The sequence below is a fragment of the Bradysia coprophila genome, chromosome II, assembly GCF_014529535.1.
Source record: "Bradysia coprophila strain Holo2 chromosome II, BU_Bcop_v1, whole genome shotgun sequence".
NCBI lineage: Eukaryota > Metazoa > Arthropoda > Insecta > Diptera > Sciaridae > Bradysia > Bradysia coprophila.
The window spans coordinates 9838668-9858511 of NC_050735.1; the positions used below are offsets into that span (position 1 = coordinate 9838668).

Below are 19844 nucleotides of genomic sequence, written 5' to 3' on the forward strand. Positions count from 1 at the left end.
AACAAAATTCACACGAAAACTCTACTTTTTCACTTGTTATCCCTTGTTATGTATATAACCATCCATAGATGATGGACACCTGATGTAAGCACTTATTTATGGTCTCAGGAACTGTGTACTACGTGCTACCCTTTAGTTTCAGACTTTTAGCACTGATTTTTCTTTGGTTTACCAGAATCCGAAAATTGATTGATACCCGTCCAGTTAAAGGAATTCATGCTTATGCTACCGAATTCTATCGCAGCTTGTTCATATTGAAAATACATTATTTCTAAGGTGTGCATGCAATACGGCTTCAAGTTAAATCAAACGAATCTAACTGGTTGCAAGTACATACAAGAGAAAAATCCGAAAACAAGAACTTTTCTGTTATAAACTAAAAACGTATCACTTTACTGCACTTAAGATATGCTCCTTTTATTATTTATTAAACATAAACAATTCAACACACCAGCCAAACACGATTAAAACATTTATGTAGCAGCGCTATTGCAACATTTCAATTTACATCTAACTCTTAAAGTACCACATTCAACGTTGCTGTTCATTATTTTTGTATTAGAATTTCGTTGTAAAAAATGTTGTAAAGCACTCCATCTCGGAATATTTGTTATTCCAGTTATCAGCAAGAGCATAACACAAAAGTTTGTTTTTTTTGATAGATTTATGGAATACATATTTGAAATATAAAATGCAAGTGGTGCCGAAGTTAAATGGCAGGCATAGAATTTGCAAGAAATTCGAGCTGAAAGAGTTGTTAATTGGTATAAGATAGGTTTGTATAGGTATTGGCTCTGAGATCGAATTTTGTTACAATTTATAATTTGTCAGTTTCATAATTCATTATTTGATCTATTAAATCAATTAACATTTTATGGGAAAACGTTATGAAATGATTAAGTGTTTTCAGATGGTGTAGGTAACATGGCTGTTGAGTAAATAACTCAAAAGCGAATTCATGCAATAAATAAAATTGGTTGTGACAGTAGGATAGACAGGATAGGGGTCGTCCATGAAATACGTAACGCATTTAAACGTTAGGGAGGATGGCATTTCGATTTACCCACAAGTGGGTTTGTTGTGGGTATGGAAGAAGTACGGACAAGCATATAGGGAAGGTCCAAGATTACGAAAATCATGTAAATGTCAATCATATTATGAAGTTCTAAGATGAAATAAAGTTCCATGTAAGATAAGACAGCCAAAAAGCCTCTTTGACAATTGTTATTGTTTATAATTTCGGTTTACTGACTTACAATAACATGAACACCAGGTGTTGAAAGATCAGCTGTTGCAAATTCGGCACTACACCCAAAAAGGCTTTTGCGCCATCGAATCTTGCATGTATAATCGTATCGGTATTGCAGTGAAAAGCATGTGTATCTTATAATAGTACATTACCATACCATTTGATATCTCGTATCCAGATGAGTAAAAGTATCCGAGGGCTTCAGCCCGAGGTACTTTTACTCTGATACGAGATATCAAATTATTTCACGTGTAAAGTATGGCGTTTTACTTTACGAGCGAGGGAAAGGGTCTTCACTAGTGAGGGAAAGGCCACATTACCTCACTAGTAAAGTAAAACAGAAATAAAGTACTAGATTGTAAAATTGTTTAAACAACAGAAGTAAGGGACTGATAAAGATTAAATGACAGCCTAAGGACACCTGTTACCAGTCTGATTTTAAACGAAACCAACCTATAAGACGTCAGAACAAATAGACTATACATTCTAACAAATAGATAAACTCTAAACGTCCTGAACGTTCAACGCTTAAATCTAGCACGAAATCTATGTGTGTCAACTTTCAACATTGATTCATTTACCAAACTTGCTGAAAAATATCAAAAATTAGTAAATTTGGTAATTTTAAGTAACTTCGGTAAATCAACCTACGATTAATGGGCACTGCTTTGATTGGATGTCTCTTGCTATAAAATTGAAAATTGAATAGTGCAAGAGCACTCTACGAACATGTTAAAATAATATCAACAACCAAATGCGACATTGATATGAAATGAAGGTGAAACGATTTTGTAATAATAACAAAATCAACTTTACTCTTCCAGTCGCAGCTGAAAAGACTGTAACCGTAATAAGTAACAGGTAAAACACAAAATATTCAACTGATCGAATTCACCGCAATCAAAATCAAAGCGACATAATGCGTGGGCCTGTATTGTACGCCTAGATCTATTTATGTTCGAACAAAATGTCTATACCGGTAAAACTAACAGCAACAAAAAGAAAATCTCGCAATTCGCTATTGAAACCGAATAATGATATGAATCACAAATGATTTATAAAACCAGAATAAGTAAATTTTTATCGGATTTTGCAATCATTTATATCTGTCAATCAACAATAAATTCCAGTTAAAGTCTCCCACCGCACCCAATTTTATTGTGGTAATGCAACCGAAATTCAATTAAAAATTCTGTTTGACTTGAATAGGCGCGAACAGAGTCTCTATTAATTCCCTTTCTTTTAAGCAAGCATTAGCGCTAATTGTGCACAGAGGATCATTTATTTATTGAATTTTATTATTATCAACTGAGCATACGAAAGATATGAAATTTGTCGTGTGGTGATAAAATAAAAAAAAAGTAAAAATTTATCAATTGTCGATGGTTGTTTCGTGATTTAATACAGAAATTAATGGATTTTAAAAGTTGCTTAACTTCGAAATTATTCGGTCTTTAAATGTGTTAAAGGTTTATTTACATTTGCCGGTTTACACAATTTGAAATCTTTTGACAACAAAGTGATGATTAGCATTTGGCTTTCTGTGTGGAACACTGTTTTTTTCGTTGAAATTTTTTTTTTAGGTCAAAAGAAAAGTGTTTGCCCTATGGTTATACGGTTTGCGTTAGATGGATTCCGTTGTGTGTGCATGTTGACAAACATTTTATTTGTGTAAATAGTATCAATGTATTTGACCTTAAGCTGAAGTTGTGACTATCGGATTCACAAGTAAATAATCAATTTTACATTCTCTGTTTTCCTCAAACATTTCGTAATCGACAGCTCTTGCTTTCATGTCTATAACAAAATTGACATTCAATTATTGATTTGAATAACATTTTAATGAGGCGTAAACAACTCGATCAATGGTGTGAATTCTTTGGGATAAATATCGGGTAAATGCTATTCAAAAAAGGAAATTAAAAGTAAACGGCTTTGTAGAACTGGTTATGTTGGTACAGTACATGTGTTGGCTTAGACGGTTTTTTCTTGTACTTTTACCACTGCTACAGGTGAAGCACAATGGCGTGGTCATTCTAGTAAAAAATGGAATACAAGTTTACAAAAGTCTCCAGGGCTGGAAATGATCAATGACCACATTGTCCCAATGCTTAGACATCTTAGACATGGAAGAATATTGAAGATAGAGTGGCAAATCTTCTACAGCTTCTACAGTCTCCAAGACAGCAATCTCACTAGGCTATCAGACTACACGTTACGGTATTCTAACCTAAAATTGTAAACATTCTAAAATGAATCGTAGAAATGAACTCGGGCACTGGTAGCAAGGAGGCAAATAAATTTACTTCTTCCCTAGTTCTGTGTGTGTAGAGCCAATAACTGAACAAGATAAAATCCCATCTGAATTGCAGGACACAGCGGTTTCGAAAGGAGCGAAAGGTCATATAAACTTGCTAGAGAAAGACAAATTGGTCAGAATGACTAACTCGGAACTGAGAAAATACGTAATTAGATGGAAGAATGACAAATTTCAAAAAATATTGGGACATAGTCAAGCGAGAGAAAAATTCATTCAAAAACGTAAAATAGTAGTTGCAACCTGCACGTCAATTTCAAATTAAATGTCGATATCATATTCCACCAGAATGACATTGAACTCTGGTTCAGAACTCAGAACACAATTAATATTGCCTCAAAGTCGAATACTCCACATCAGCAAAACTAAATTGTTCAAACGGCAATTAAGTATAAAACTCAACGCTTTCGTTTGATCCAATTCGAAATTGTAATTCAAAAATTACTTTCATTTGTTTTACGAATGTAAAAATGTACACTCGGACTTTACCAATTCATAAATATTTCATATCGTGGTATTTGTGTCAAACTTTTAAAAATCGCGATGCCTCAAGTTATGCTCGCAAATGAACATTTCGCATTTTTTTTTTTACTTAATTTTTTTTTCGTAACTTACAACAAACACATAAAGTTCATCGCGTAAAATAAAGCGATTCAGCGATACCGTCTTTCCTATAAATGAGTTACGTTACATACCTAAATAACAATGCTACCGCCGGAATGAGAAAAAGGTAATCGGGCGAACGAAGGTATCGATTCAAAAGAAAATATTGTTAATCAATGTGATAGGTTGGAGCACAATTCCGCTAAAATATTTAATGAAAGTCGACGGAACAAAAAGTTCATTGCGCAAATAAAATTTATGGAACAAAAAACACGAAATTTTCGAGAGTTTCATTCATCAACTCTCTTACGTATGACCTCTGCCTGATACATACCATCTACATGACCTATTGACTTCGACGTAAACACAACTTCTTAATTGACACAACAACAACAAAAACAACGACCGATTCCCGTTTTCGGATTCTCGCCGTTAACATAAATAAAAGCAAATTGTTCAAATGCACGACTTGAACGGACAGTTTTAATTAAATATAAAAGTAAATTGTTGAATGTTGATGTTTCGCATTAAATATAACAGCAATAATTGCGATGGATTTGTGATATGTATTAGAAGGCTTTTATCGCCGCTTATGAGAGTGACATAAGAATTGCGTGTAAATGTTAGCGTCAACATTGACTAGATAAAGGTAAGGAAGTTATTTGCCATCAATTTAGAGTGGACGCAGTAGATAAAATTAACTTTTAAAGACAACGAACGACGATAAACTAAATGGATCTATTAGCGAAATAGTACAACTTCTGGAACCCGATTATAGAGTCTGAACAACACAAACTAAACAACACACACTTACATTGCGAGAAGAAAATTACAGGTAGGGGGCACTGTCCCAAGAACTTTTTATGTTTTGAGACTTGTACCGAACTCGAGGACGCAGTAAAATGTTCCATTAAGGCACAATTTCATTCTCAATCAGCTACTACGTTTAGAAAAAAAATTCTTGTATTTTCCTAAATTTTCACACATTTTCCCGAATCTTCCTACATTTTTCAAATTTTCCCAAAAATGGAAAATAAGGAAATTATGGGAAAATGAAAGAAAATCTAGAAAAATGTTGTCGCAAAAATGTCGTCTTGTCAATAGGACAGAATTATTACTGTTTTGCGCACGCAAAAATCCCACATTCGCATACAAACTGTTTTTTTTTGGTTTTTCTGATTTCTCTAAGAAAGTTTAAAAATTTGAAGTTGAAGTTTCATTCAAAATGAGAGAAACGGAGCAGTAACAGGTTAGATACGAAATTTGGATTTTTTACGTGGGCAAAGCAGTACGTAGCGTAAAATTCGAATAAAATCGAAACTAATTCTAAAACTCACCTTCAAACTGTTATATGGGCGTTCCAATCTCATTTTTGCAACAGCCATATCAGACACCTCTTGTGGTCCGGGCGGTGGTAAAGATGTCATCGAAACCGATTGTTTCATAGGTCCCGGTGCTTGTGATTGATTTTCCATGGTGATATGCGGAATGATGATGAATTGAACTGTATACGGTTTAGGTGTGTCTATCGATAGTCTAGTTATTTAGTCCCATGTTTTTTTTTTTTTAATCTCTCAATGTCCTCGTTTTCGTTTTTCGATTTCGAGTACTTTGCACAAATACGAAAATGGCTTCACGAGTGTATGGTGACAAGATTGATGTTGGGCTTTGCTCTAAGTACGTTTGCTATTTACTTTTGCCTTACACGTAAATAAATTTAGCAAATACAAAAAAAAAGATATTTTAATGATGAACTTTCGATTTTAACTTTAATCGAAACCATGTATAAACGTTGTTGATGAATAAAAAAAAAAATTGTTTCTCTCGGTGGTCAATGTGCATTATTTTTTGACGTTATGATATTAAATGGTGTGCCTGATCGAAGGCACGATAATGTTTACAGAATCATTTTGATGGTTTTGTTGGACGCCGCAACGTATGTTTATCTGAAAATAGAAAACGTGAATGGTTGTAATTAACACTATTTTTGGAAGAGAGTTTCGAGATATTGATCTCTTTTAGTTAAATTTAATAAATTCAACAGGTATAATATCATTGTGTAGGAGAAATTTAAAACGATATCTCTCCACCAAAGTTATTCTAAACACGTTCCAAATGATCGACGATCGTAGAGAAAGAACGAATCTCATACACAATATTATATTCGGACAACAATTTCATAGCGACATTATACCAAAATGTAAGCAATTAACAACGCTGTGTTATCATATTGTCGTTACTAGTCATTCTACTCTCATATTCCGTAGTCCATATTTAGTACCGCAATAATGTATCAAATGTTTCCTATGTGGGCGATAACAATTTCTATATTGCAAATTGTAATAAATAAGTGAATTGCACAACTCGTTGTTTCTCATAAACAAGGCACAATGATAAACGAATGTACACAGGTTATTGACGAATAAATCTTAGCAATGTCTACAATCTGTATCTGTTTGCAGACGGGGAGAGAAAAGTTTATGAGCGATCGTAAATCTTGCTGTAGATACTATTGATTGAAACATTCTTTTTTCATGTCCCCAACAATATTTTTTCAAAATTTCGAAGAAAAAAACTGTAGGATACCAGGATACCACATTATTCGAATGCCGATCGATGTTTAAGAAAAATGTTTCAATTTTCTTACTTGACCTACACACCGACCTACGTCTCGAATTTCTTTTGTTCTTCTGTCAAATTTGACGTTTGCAACAAAAGAAGTTCGATACGTACATCGCTTTTGTCGAAGTGTCTATGGTCTAGGTGGTGTTAAGACACTAAGTGACGTTGAGACTGTGAATAATATTCAAGTGAGACAGTATTCGATGTAACGTTCAAATTTCGAACTTCCAAAAACGATGTTTAAACATGTTTTGTTGCTACTTATCGTCTTTGTCGTCTTGAGTCTTCAACTTTAAGATATTCGTAAGGTGATCAATTGATCAATCTAGTAAATTGATTAGGGAATTGCGATTTTGACTTATAATCATAGGTTTACCAAGGAGTTTACGTAAAACTTTTAAATTGTAAGCCGATTCTCCAGATGCTTTGTATGAAGAATTATAAGTGAAAATCGTAATCTTCCTATACGAATACGAACAGTTAGGTTTGATTTATCAATACATCCATTTGGTTTTCTTGACCACATTATATTTAAAGAGAATTTATCTAGTAAAGTCAAATTAATCAAAAAAACAATGTGAGTACTTCATTTCTGAACGTTAATAAATTACCATTATGGAATTCTGTAGACAGCATATTGTAGCACACTAACTCAAATGTTCAATTTGACTCTAATTTCCCGAAATTCCCAATACATTAAATAATTAATGAAATGATTGAACATCATAAAATGACTAAATAATTTTGTTTTTCATTTTCGTAGCGGACTAAAAACTTATAGCCGCCATTCCTGCTATTAATAATTAACGATACCAATTGATATAATCGAAAAACTATCAGAACGCTTATGAATACGCTGACAGGGAATCCAAATCTTCGAAATACTAGGACGCAGGGCCTATTCTCTACGATTTTCTACAATTTCTAAAATCTCAGTAGGAATTCGTAGAAACCGAGGAATTTGATTTCTTGACAATGAAAAAAAACTGTAACATTACGAGAAATCGAAGATGGTTCTAGGAAAATTTCTTGATAATTCTAAAAAAATTCTACAAATTTCTAAAAGCGTCTAAAAAAAGTCTTGAATTTCGTAAAAATTTCTGAAAAAAGGGACGCAACTTTATTCATTGGTAGACCAAATAAATGGAAGTTGATATGGTAACTTACCTTAAATTTTTTAGAAAACTTAACGATTGCTTACGAGGTGTTTCGATTTATCTTCAATTTTTTTTTTTCAAAATCGACGAATCCTTTTAACATGACATCCTTCTCAAACTCTTTCCAGAAAACCTATACTTCGGCCAGTTAGATGATAACAGATGGCGTTGCTTTCGCCCATTCAAATCTTTTTCTTGCAATTACAATTTGATGCTTTTCGATGTACGCATCGTGTCTGTGGGGAGTAAACAACGTCATCTGTTATCATTTCTCTGACTTTGGTCAGACAATGTTTAGGTTTTTCTACTTGTGTCTGATGTTATTATATAATCTACTCTGAGTCCTGTTTGATTTCGCTCACAACTCATACTTTCCTTAAAAGCACGACGTCATTTGTAATACATTATGTTTGTCGTCCATCAGAAATAGATAAAGTTAACCAAAGAACACATGTTATAATTTCAATCATTTTTATTAAGACCAACATTCAATAACGACCAATTCATATACATTGTAAGTGTGTGATGTTGCTTTTATTATTAAAACCAAATTAATTAAAACTATCCTCTATAGTGAGCCATATCTTTATCCGACTGTATACTGTCCCTAATACGTTCGATAAATTGTATTTTTCCCAAACTACTTCACAAAAAAATACAATCACACTTGAAAGCCAACCATAGAGAACCACTGTAGGTACAGGAAATACGTCACCGTTACTTTTCTCATATCTATACCTATGTCTTTTCATTAAATTTCTTACAACCTTTTCATCATGATCTTCCAACCACTTGAAAAATAAGCCTGCCTGCCTTATCGAATGAAGAATATCGTTTATCCGTTCGATAAAAGGAAAGTTATCATTTGCAGAGTACGCCAGTAATGTTTTAATCAGATATATTTCAGTCGGCACATGATAGCCCACAATGTCTAACCGTTTCTGGACTTCTAATACAATTCTTGCTCCGGATCTCATGGTAAAAAATGACATCGAAGTATTGTATAAATAGATCTGTTGATTTATTTCCTGAAGTCTCGTTTCGACTATTTTATCGTTCCAACCATCATGTCCTGACACCTGCTCCAAAAGTTCAATTACCGTATTTGTCCAATCCCTGTCAGGTGTTAAAATAGGTACAGTAGACTTGTATAGATCTTCGATTGTGTTAATTTGTGGCTGATCTACTGGAAGAGTCACATAACTTTGGAATATTGAGAGGATGCCGTTCACAATTATGAAACCAGTAAACGTTAGAGGAACGATAAGGCACACATCTGCTCGGTACAGTTGGCGATAATTAATAGACGCATTGTCATTCATCAAAATGTTCAAAACATCTACCACACACTGAACAAAAAAAATCTTTTTTGTTTTGAAATATCTAGAAACCGTTAACAAAAGCGTTACCACTACGATTATAATTAAAAAGTAGCCGAAGAGGTCATCCGACGTCATTCTTTTAAGATAGGCCATAAAGTCAGAAAAACGCGGTGCTTGTGGAACCACTATCACCATTTTATCCATACCCATTGGATATATCGGAATATGTGCATCAAAATTGCTTTTGACAACCTGAAGTCGTGGTATTACATCAAATTTACTGTCGTCAAACAAATGTAAACCATCACCATTCTCTTGTACCTCAATCGGCGTTAACGATGAATTAAGAATATCAGTTACACTTTTCCACAATTTCGAATCATAACCACTCATTTCTATACCAAACATCGGTACCCGGAGTGGATGTTGTTGAAAATTTAATAACTGGCTGTGAAAGTAGTTCCCGATAATGTTACTTTTAGTCACATTTACCAACTCGAACCTTCCGAACGGATTGAATTTATAAACATTCATCACCGGATCGGATTGAAGTTGTTGGCCATCGTTCAAGTAAAATGCACTGAAAACGTTTACCATTTGACGTTCCCAACACCACCTAAACAGTCTTTCGATGTTTTCAATGAACTCGATGTCTGTGAAAAATATTCCAATTTTCATTCGAACATTGAGACGATGGATTAATTGAACATGGTAAAATAGTGTGTCATTACGTTCAAATGTTAAATTTCCAACAATGACAATTAAAAATGTGTTCTTGCTTCCAATCTTTTTTAAACTTTCAAGCCCAGTAACGCTGCCGTTGACGCACTTAAAACTGTACACGCTCTGCGGTGTGTAATTGCCGTCTCCGGTCTCAGAGTTTAACGGTGTGCCAATGTAGTTAATGCTGTTAATTGATGAGTCCAGTAAGAAAATGTTATGATCAAATTGGAAATAGTTGTTCAGTTGATGTATCAACACGACCTCCTGATAATCTTGTCCACTTGATACTTTAAGACAAAGTGTTAACGGTGTTAAGAGGAAACCAAGCAGTAAACCCGAGACACAGAACAATGAGTAGTTCATGTTTAAGCGTTAATAAGTGACTGTTAAAAACCAGGAAACTATCGGATAGACGACGCAGAGAATAACCTGTGGCTAAATACGCACACGTCTAATTTCCCAAATGTCCCTACACGCAATGAATAATAAATGGAATGATTGATCATTATAAACCTGCCTGAATGACGATATGAATGAATGTCGTAGCGGATCAGTGAACTTAGTGTATATAACCATTTTTGTCGATGCGATAATATACCACAGTGTCTAGTCAATAACATATAATTAAAAATTGAAAATCGACGCATATGATAGAAAACGCTTTATGAATTGAGTAATTAGACGAGAATATGCCTGATGCCTTTTTATTCTTAAATTACTTTATACGTCAAAAAAAGGAGTCGATAATGTGTGTGTACTTACTCCTCATTATTTTTTGTTTAGTAGAGAAATGATGTCTCAAATGTTTCCTATGTGGGCGATAGTATATTCTACAGTTAATGTCAACTAAATTTGTGCCTTGTTTGGCTACGGCTCTCTTACGAGTTAGCTTGAAGACAAAGTGTTAACAGTAAATGCGAGATCCAGAAAAAGTAGTTGTAGTTCGTGGCTCTGGCCACAAACAACACCATCGAATTCAAATTTCGAACTTTTCTTCCCTCGTTGAACAAATAACTATTGCTCGTTTAAAGTTGAACTGTACAGCCTGACATATTTCTGCATTTTTCCTTTGCACAATTTAAAAACGTAATATTCCAATTTGAAAGGTACAAATTTTAGCTTTTGTCAGTTTACAGCGAGGGGTGAACCGAAATTGCTGGTGCATGTCGATAGAACGTTGCACGAAAAGTTAATTCCGTCCGGTTTTCTGATTCAGGAATGCTGTAGTCTGTCTATGAAATCCCGATGTTTTGTAGAATAAATGAAGTATTAGATTTATAATTTCTTTCTTTTTTCTCGACACATATGAATGCCAGAACAAAAAACTTGAACGAAATGTGTCGATTACAAATACGAACTACATCAGATCCCAAATAAGAAAAAAAGAATTTTTGGAATCGAATGAACTTTTTCGTTGTGTTGGTGATAAAGTAAATAGTAAAGTTTATGCAAGGCTTATTTTTGGATTTTTTTAAGCAAATTTAGCAAATAAATTTTCCAAAATAGGCCCTGAGTTTATGATCGACTGTGGATATCGCTGTCGATACTATTGACTGAAAAGTATCTTACAAAATTAAAACTGATTAAGTGTTTAGGCATGATATCATTACTTCAGCTGTTTTTTAGCTCGTCCAATCAATTAATGTTTGTATGAGTGATCCAGCTGAAAAAAACAGCTGAAGTAATAATTCATGCCAAAGTTTCACTGACTTCCACTGTAATATACTTTTTCATAAGTTCTAAGTTTTACTGAAAGGAGTTTTAAAGGTTATGGAACGTTTAAATCTTCAAACCATTTATTGAAAGTTACATCCAGTTCACATTTGGTTTCTTAACAATTTGCAATAATTCGCTAATAATCTGAGCAATAACAACCTAAAAATGGTTCTTCTTTAAATTTTTAAAGCAATACTATGTTTCTGAAGTAAAAATTTCCCCTCAAGGAATGAAGCTTGTGTCCAGAACCGAAGGTGAGGGATATAACTTCCAGAGTGAGTGAGCAAATTTTTCCGCAAGACCGTTACGTATTATATTTTGCAAGCTAGCGTACGGTAAGCACTTTTTCACAGTCAAACCGTAATGTAAAATGTACTTCACCGTGTGCTGACATGTAAAATACGTTTTAAGTGGTAGCAAAATACCCCCCATTGAATGATAAATTAAACTTTCTCCAAACTATTTCACCAACAAATACAATCATACTTGCAAGCCAACCATAAACAACCACTGCAGGTACAGCAAAAACATCACTGATACTTTCCTTATGACTACGCAAATAGTTATTAATTACATTTGTCACAATCATTTCGTCACGATCATCTTTCCACTTAAAATATAATCCTGCCTGTCTTATCGAGTGAATAATATTGTTTATGCGTTCGATAAAAGGAAAATTATCGTTTGCATAATACATAAGTAATGTTTTAAATAAATACATTTTAGTTGGTATGTGATATCCCATAATATCCAGCCGTTTCTGGACTTCTAATAAAATCTTTGTTCCTGACCTCATGGTAAAAAATGATATCGAAGTGTTAAATAATAAGATCTGTTCATTTATTTCGTGAAGTCTGGTTTCGAATATTTTGTCCTTCCACCCATCATGTCCGGACACCTGCTCCAAGAGTTGAATTGCCGTATTTGTCCAATCATTGTTAGGTGTTAAAATAGGTACATTCGACTCGTATAGATCATCGATAGTGTTAATTTGTGGCTGATCTACTGGAAGAGTCACATAACTTTGGAATATGGAGAGGATGCCGTTGACAATAATAAAACCAGTAAACGTTAAAGGAACGATAAGACACACATCTGCTCGATACAGTTGCCGATATTTAATAGACGCATTATCATTCATCAAAATATTCAAAACGTCTACCACACATTGAACAAATGAAATTTTTGCAGTTTTCAAATATCTTGAAACGGTTAGCAAAAGCGTTACCACTACGATTGTAATGAAAAAGTAGCCGAAGAGGTCAGCCGACGTCATTCTTTTAAGATAAGCCATAAAGTCGGAAAAATGTGGGGCTTGCGGAACCACTATCACCATTTCATCCATTCCCATTGGATATACCTGAATACGTACGTCTACTTTATTCCTAACAACCCGAAGGTGTGGTACTAAATCGTACGTATTGTCGTCAAACGAATTACCACCTTTTTGTCGATCAATCATCGTTATCGTTGCGTTAAGGGTCTCAATTACAGTTTTCCATAATTTAGAATCATATTCAATTGTTTCATCCTCACTGGTCTTCGGCACCCGGAGTGGATGTTGTTGAAAATTTAATAACTGGCTGTGAAAGTAGTCCCCGATAATGTTACTTTTAGTCACATTTACCAACTCGAACCTTCCGAACGGATTGAATTTATAAACATTCATCACCGGATCGGATTGAAGTTGTTGGCCATCGTTCAAGTAAAATGCACTGAAAACGTTTACCATTTGACGTTCCCAACACCACCTAAACAGTCTTTCGATGTTTTCAATGAACTCGATGTCTGTGAAAAATATTCCAATTTTCATTCGAACATTGAGACGATGGATTAATTGAACATGGTAAAATAGTGTGTCATTTCGTTGACACATTGAATTTCTAACAACGACAATTAACAATATGTTCTTGCTTCCAATCTCTTTTAAACTTTCAAGTCCAGTGACGCTGTCGTTAAATAGCTTAAAATTGTACACGCTCTGCGGTGTGTAATTGCCGTCTCCGATTTTAGAGTTTAACAGTGCGCCAATGTAGTCACTGCGGTCGATTGATGAGTCCAGCAAGAAAATGTTATGATCAAATTGGAAATAGTTGTTCAGTTGATTTATCAACACGACCTCTTGGAATTCCTGTCCTCTTGATACTAGAAGACAAAGCGTAAACAACAAACCAGAGATACAGAAAAATGAGTGGTTCATGTTTGAGCGTTAACAAATGACTGTTTGAAATCAGGAAACTATCGGATAGGCGTAGACAGCCTGTGGCTAACTACTCAAACGTCTAATTTTCCAAACGTCCCCACAAACTGAACAATAAATGGAATGATTGATCATTATAAGCTATCTGAATGTCGTAGCGGATCAGTGATTATATTTTATAACCATTTATGTGATACTATAATATAACACACAGGATACCCCAATAACATCTACAATGAATGTTCTCTATAATCAACATTCAAGGGAGTCAGGGTTGATTATAGAGAGAGTTGATTATAGAGAACATTCGCTGAAAAAACGGCACCTTAAGGCGATTCCCCTTCGGACTGGGCGATAACGTCCCCATTCGTTAAAATAAAAATGTGGAACCTAGGATGCGACACAATGTACTAATAATTTTAACAATTAATCTTTGAAATTTTTGATGAAAGATTCCACGGTGTGCCTTAAGCAAATTTAATCAAAGATTTATTTTTGCCACTTTTACGTACCTCGAAAAAATGTATGGAAATCGATGAAACAGACATAATTTTTTACAATATTTCGAAAAGCGCCCGCTGCGCCACTCTACCCTTCGAGCAAAAGTTGTTTGATTAAATTTCCTCAGGCACACCGTGAATCATACATTTTCGAGAACTTCGTCATTTGTTAAGTCGCAGTCACCGGTTTTACCTACTTCATTGGAAATTCAATAAGAATGACCAGTATTTTTGAATAAAACTTTATTTTTCACTCTTACATTGTCCTTCGCCTCTAACAGGAAAAAATATGAGTATTTTCGGGTGATTATAGAGAATGGTTGATTATTGAGAAAGATTATTATAGAGAGCTTTCACTGTAATTAATAATTGAAAATCGACGCATAATAGAAAATAAAAAGAGTAATTAGATGAGCACATTGTCTTTTTTTTAAATTTTGAAGTGACTTTATATGTCGTTCAGACGACCATACTAGCTTATAAACATTTGTGTGATACATGTTTCTGTTTCTTCAGTCCTTCAACCTTTATCCACATAAAATGTAATGGTCTCATGGTGTTAGATTTAGTAAATACCGAATTTAAGAAACATAAATAAATGTGGATTGTATGTACTTAGCAGAACTTGTGAAAAAGCATGAACGTTTCTAATGTAGTTTTTATAAGTGCCCTTTTAAAGTTGAACAGTCTGACATTTTTCCGTGTTTTTTCTATTGTCAATATCAGACTGCACAATTTATAAAACGTGAGTCCTATTCGAAAGATACAAATTTAAGCTGTGAGAAAGAAAATGAACCACTCTAGAAATTGCTGGTGCATGCCGATGGAATTTTGGACAAAAAGTTCATTCCATCAAGTTTTCAGATTTAGGATATGCTGTAATTTGTCTTTGAAATCCAGATGTTTTATTGAACAACCCTACAACAGATCCCAAATCAGAAAACATGACGAATTTTTGAAATTGCGTGGAACTATTATTTTTGGAATTAAATATGAGGAATTTTGTGGAATTAGATGGACTTCTGTTGGCGATAGATAGTAAAGTTGATACAGGGTCTTTTTTTCGAAATTGTTTTAGTAAATTTAGAAAATCAATTTTCCAAAAATAGGCTCTGAGTTTATGATCGACCTGAAAACTCTCTTCATACCTTCGTAGGCGATTTTGGCCTTTTCCTCTTACAAAAACTGATGAATATACAGTGACATTTAGGCATGACTTCATTACTTCAACTGTTTTTCACCTGGTCGACTCATCCAATCAATTAATGTTTGTAAGATTGATCCAGCTGAAAAACAACTGAAGTAATTCACGCCAAAATTTCACTGACTTCCACTGTAATATAGCTTTTTCATAAGTTTTGATTTTTGATTTAAGGATTTGTAATGGTTATACAACGTTTCAATTTTTAAACAATTTATTGAAACATGTTACATCTAGTTCACATTTGGTTTCTTTACAATTTGCAACCTAAAAAAGTTTTTCTTTACATTTTAACAGTAAAAAGCGTTTTAGCGAGTAGCAAAATATCTCTCCATTTTGACTGATAAATTAAACTTTCTCCAAACTATTTCACCAACAAATACAATCACACTTGCAAGCCAACCATAAAGAACCACTGCAGGTACAGGAAAAACATCACTGCTACTTTCGTCATGACTACGCAAATAGCTATTAATAACATTTGTCACAATCATTTCGTCACGATCATCTATCCACTTAAAATATAATCCTGCCTGTCTTATCGAGTGAATAATATTGTTTATGCGTTCGATAAAGGGAAAACTACCATTTGCAGAGTATATAACTAATGTTTTAAATAAATATATTTCAGTTGGTACGTGATATCCCATAATATCCAACCGTTTCTGGACTTCTAATAAAATGTGGGTTCCGGATCTCATGGTAAAAAATGACATCGAAGTGTTGAATAAAGATATCTGTTGATTTATTTCGTCAAGCCTGGTTTCGAATATTTTGTCGTTCCAACCATCATGTCCGGACACCTGCTCCAAGATTTGAATTACTGTATTTGTCCAATCCCTGTCAGATGTTAAAATAGGTACAGTCGACTTGTATAGATCGTCGATTGTGTTAATTTGTGGCTGATCTACTGGAAGAGTCACATAACTTTGGAATATTGAGAGGATACCGTTCACAATTATGAAGCCTGTAAACGTTAAAGGAACAAGAAGACACACATCTGCTCGGTATAGTTGGGGATATTTAATAGACGCATTGTCATTCATTAAGATATTCAAAACGTCTACCGCGGATTGAACAAATGAAATATTTTTGGTTTTGAAATATCTAGAAACGGTCAGCAAAAGTATTACCAAGACGATTGTAATTAAAAAGTAGCCGAAGAGGTCATCCGACATCATTCTTATAAGATAGGCCATAAAGTCGGAAAAATGTGGAGCTTGCGGAACCACTATCACCATTTCATCCATTCCCATTGGATATATCTGAATGTGTTTATCTACATTACTTCTAACAGCCTGAAGGTGTGGTACTAAATCGAACGTATTGTAGTCCAACAAATCACCACCTTCTTGTTCCTCAATCATCGTTACCGTTGCGTTAAGGGTATCAATTACAGTTTTCCATAATTTAGAATCATACTCAATTGTTTCATTTTCAATGGTCTTCGGCACACGGAGAGGATATTGTTGAAAATTTAATAACTGGCTGTGAAAGTAGTTCCCGATAATGTTACTTTTAGTCACATTTACCAACTCGAACCTACCGAACGGATTGAATTTATAAACATTCATCACCGGATCGGATTGAAGTGATTGGCCATCATTCAAGTAAAATGCACTGAAAACGTTTAACATGTGTCGTTTCCAACACCACTTAAACAGTCTTTCGATGTTTTCAATAAACTCGATGTCTGTGAAAAATATTCCAATTTTCATTCGAACATTGAGATGGTGGATTAATTGAACATGGTAAAATAGTGTGTCATAACGTTCAAAGGTTGAATTTCCAAGAACGACAATCAAAAAAGTATTTTTGCTTCCAATTTCTTTTAAGCTTTCAAGCCCAGTAAAGCTGTCATTAACAAACTTAAAACTGTACACACTCTGCGGTATGTAATTTCCGTCTCCAGTCTTACAGTTTAGCGATGCACCAATGTAGTTCTTGCTGTCAATCGATGAGTCCAGTACGAAAATGTTATGATCAAATTGGAAATAGTTGTTCAGTTGATTTATCAACACGACCTCTTGGTCACCACCGTATTCTTGTCCTCCTGATACTCGAAGGCAAAATGTTAAGAGTAAGCCAGAAATACGAAACAATGAGTAGTTCATGTTTGAGCGTTAACAAATGACTGTTGAAAATGAGGAAAGTATCGGGTAGATGACAACCTGTGGCTAACTATGCATACGTCGAATTTCCCAAACGTCCACACAGATACTGAATAATAAATGGAATGACTGATCATAAAGTATGGTTTCCACTCAACAAAAAGTACTCCGTGTTAGAGCCGCGAGAGAGCCAGCTGTATAGTGAACAAAGCAAAAATTGATATAATTTAATTTTGTCTCTCACATGGAGTACTTTTTTGGTAGGTGGAAATCAAGCATACAATACGTAACTGAATGTCGATATGAACGAATGTTGTAGCCGATTCAGTAAACTTTTTGGATATATATATATACAGGATAGTCCAATAACATCCAAAACATAATTTCAGTCGCCGCTTAATAGAAAATGCATTTTGAAGTGAATACATATAATTAGACAAAATGTTTATATAATTAAACTATAAAATAATATTAGTCGACAATTAAATTGATTATGTTCTTTATTAAAATGTAAAATATTTAGGTGGAGGATGAACCTTTTTGTAACCTTATCAGTTGTTTCTAGTCATTCTACTGAGTAGAATCTACTATCATATTGCGTAGTACATTAAACATTTTTAAGTACCGATACGTTGTATAATGTTTCCTATGTGGGCGATAAAAATTTCCACACTTCTACCGTCAATGTCAATCGAACCACTGTCTAAGATTACTTAGCCGTTTTTTTCTTCAATTGAAGCGAAGAACTTACATGTAAAGATTAAATTTTTGTCATTTTTGAGAAAAATAAGAGTAGCTCAAATCTTTAGCGAGTGATTCTAAGCATCGACGAACTATCTAATTTCAATAAAAACTGAATTGTTACCGAATTCCCGCAACTTCCCGCAACATGTTACATGAAAATTTCTGGTGAATGAAAATTAATTCCGTCCGGTTTTCTGATTTAGGGGTTGCTGTAGTCTGTATATGAAATCCAGATATTTTATAGAACAAATGAATGACTAGATTTATAATTTCTGCCTTTCTTCTCGACACGCACGAATGCTAGAACAAAAAAACTAGTTTTTCATTTGCTGTACGCAATATGTGGATTACAAGTTCGAACTGCAACAGATCTCAAATCAGAAAACATGACGAATTTTTGATATTGCATGGAATTTTTGGAAATAAATATGAGGAATCGGGTGGACTCCTGTTGGCAAGTCCATTTTTTTGAATTTTTTTAGATTCCTTAGATCAATTTTCCAAAAATAGGCCCTGAGTTTATGACCGACTGTGGATCTCGTTGTCGATGCTATTGATATTGACTGAAAGTCTCTTAATAGCTTTATTGGCTTTTTCCGTTTAAGCAATGTTACAAAATTAAAATTGATCAATATCACTTGTCTGTTCATACAATCAAATGATGTTGGTACGAGTGGTCCAGCTGAAAAACAGCTCAAGTAAGTCACGCTTAAATTTAACTGACTTCCACTGTATTACAGTTTTTTCATGAGTTTTAACTTTTCATTTAAGGCCCGTCATTGGGAAATGACAGGACAGTGTCCCGAAAATGTATGCAAAAATTTATCACAAAAATTCCATTGTATTCGGGCATAAACTCTTTAGGTCGCCAAGGCATATTTGAACACTAAACACTTTTTACTCGATGCAAAAACAAAAAGTTTTTTTTTTTGTTTTGTCGCAACAAAAACACAGAAAATATTTCGACACAACTGTGACACTCCGCTACTATACGTACTGGAATGAATGTTTGCTGTGTTCACTTCGGCGGTAAAATATCTTCATTCAAAAAAGTGTCGGACATATTATAAAAATCATGAAACAGTTGACAAAGGGTAGCGTATACAGTTAATAATGCTCATCGACCATATTTTAAAGCTTTACGTGAGCTCAGCGGACATTCTTTCAACGATGGGAGAGCATTTATTAAAAATTTAGCCTCTCGTAAGACTGCACTGAGCGTAAATAAATGTTCGTTTCTCTTTAGTAAGCTAAGAAGACTTCGCGAAGTCTAATTATGCCACCTCTTTGAATAAAAATATCGGCTGAGGTCGAATAATTCTCCGCTGAGCTCTAATAATTCTTCGCTGAGCTCTAACAAACCTCCGCTGAGCTCTAAT

General features: G+C 34.2%; 1 protein-coding gene across 3 annotated transcripts in view; it reads right to left on the reverse strand.

Annotated features, from left to right (window-relative positions):
- LOC119071504 overlaps positions 1-19844 on the reverse strand; it is a 181986-nt gene that overhangs the window by 108152 nt on the left and 53990 nt on the right. For 2 of the 3 annotated variants that reach the window (XM_037176376.1, XM_037176367.1), the window contains exon 3: positions 5507-6115. In XM_037176376.1, the coding sequence (XP_037032271.1) occupies positions 5507-5644 (138 nt within the window). In that variant the 5' untranslated portion in view covers positions 5645-6115. Of the gene's footprint in view, positions 1-5502; positions 6116-19844 lie in introns of those variants that run through there. The other variant, XM_037176385.1, reaches the window with a different exon arrangement.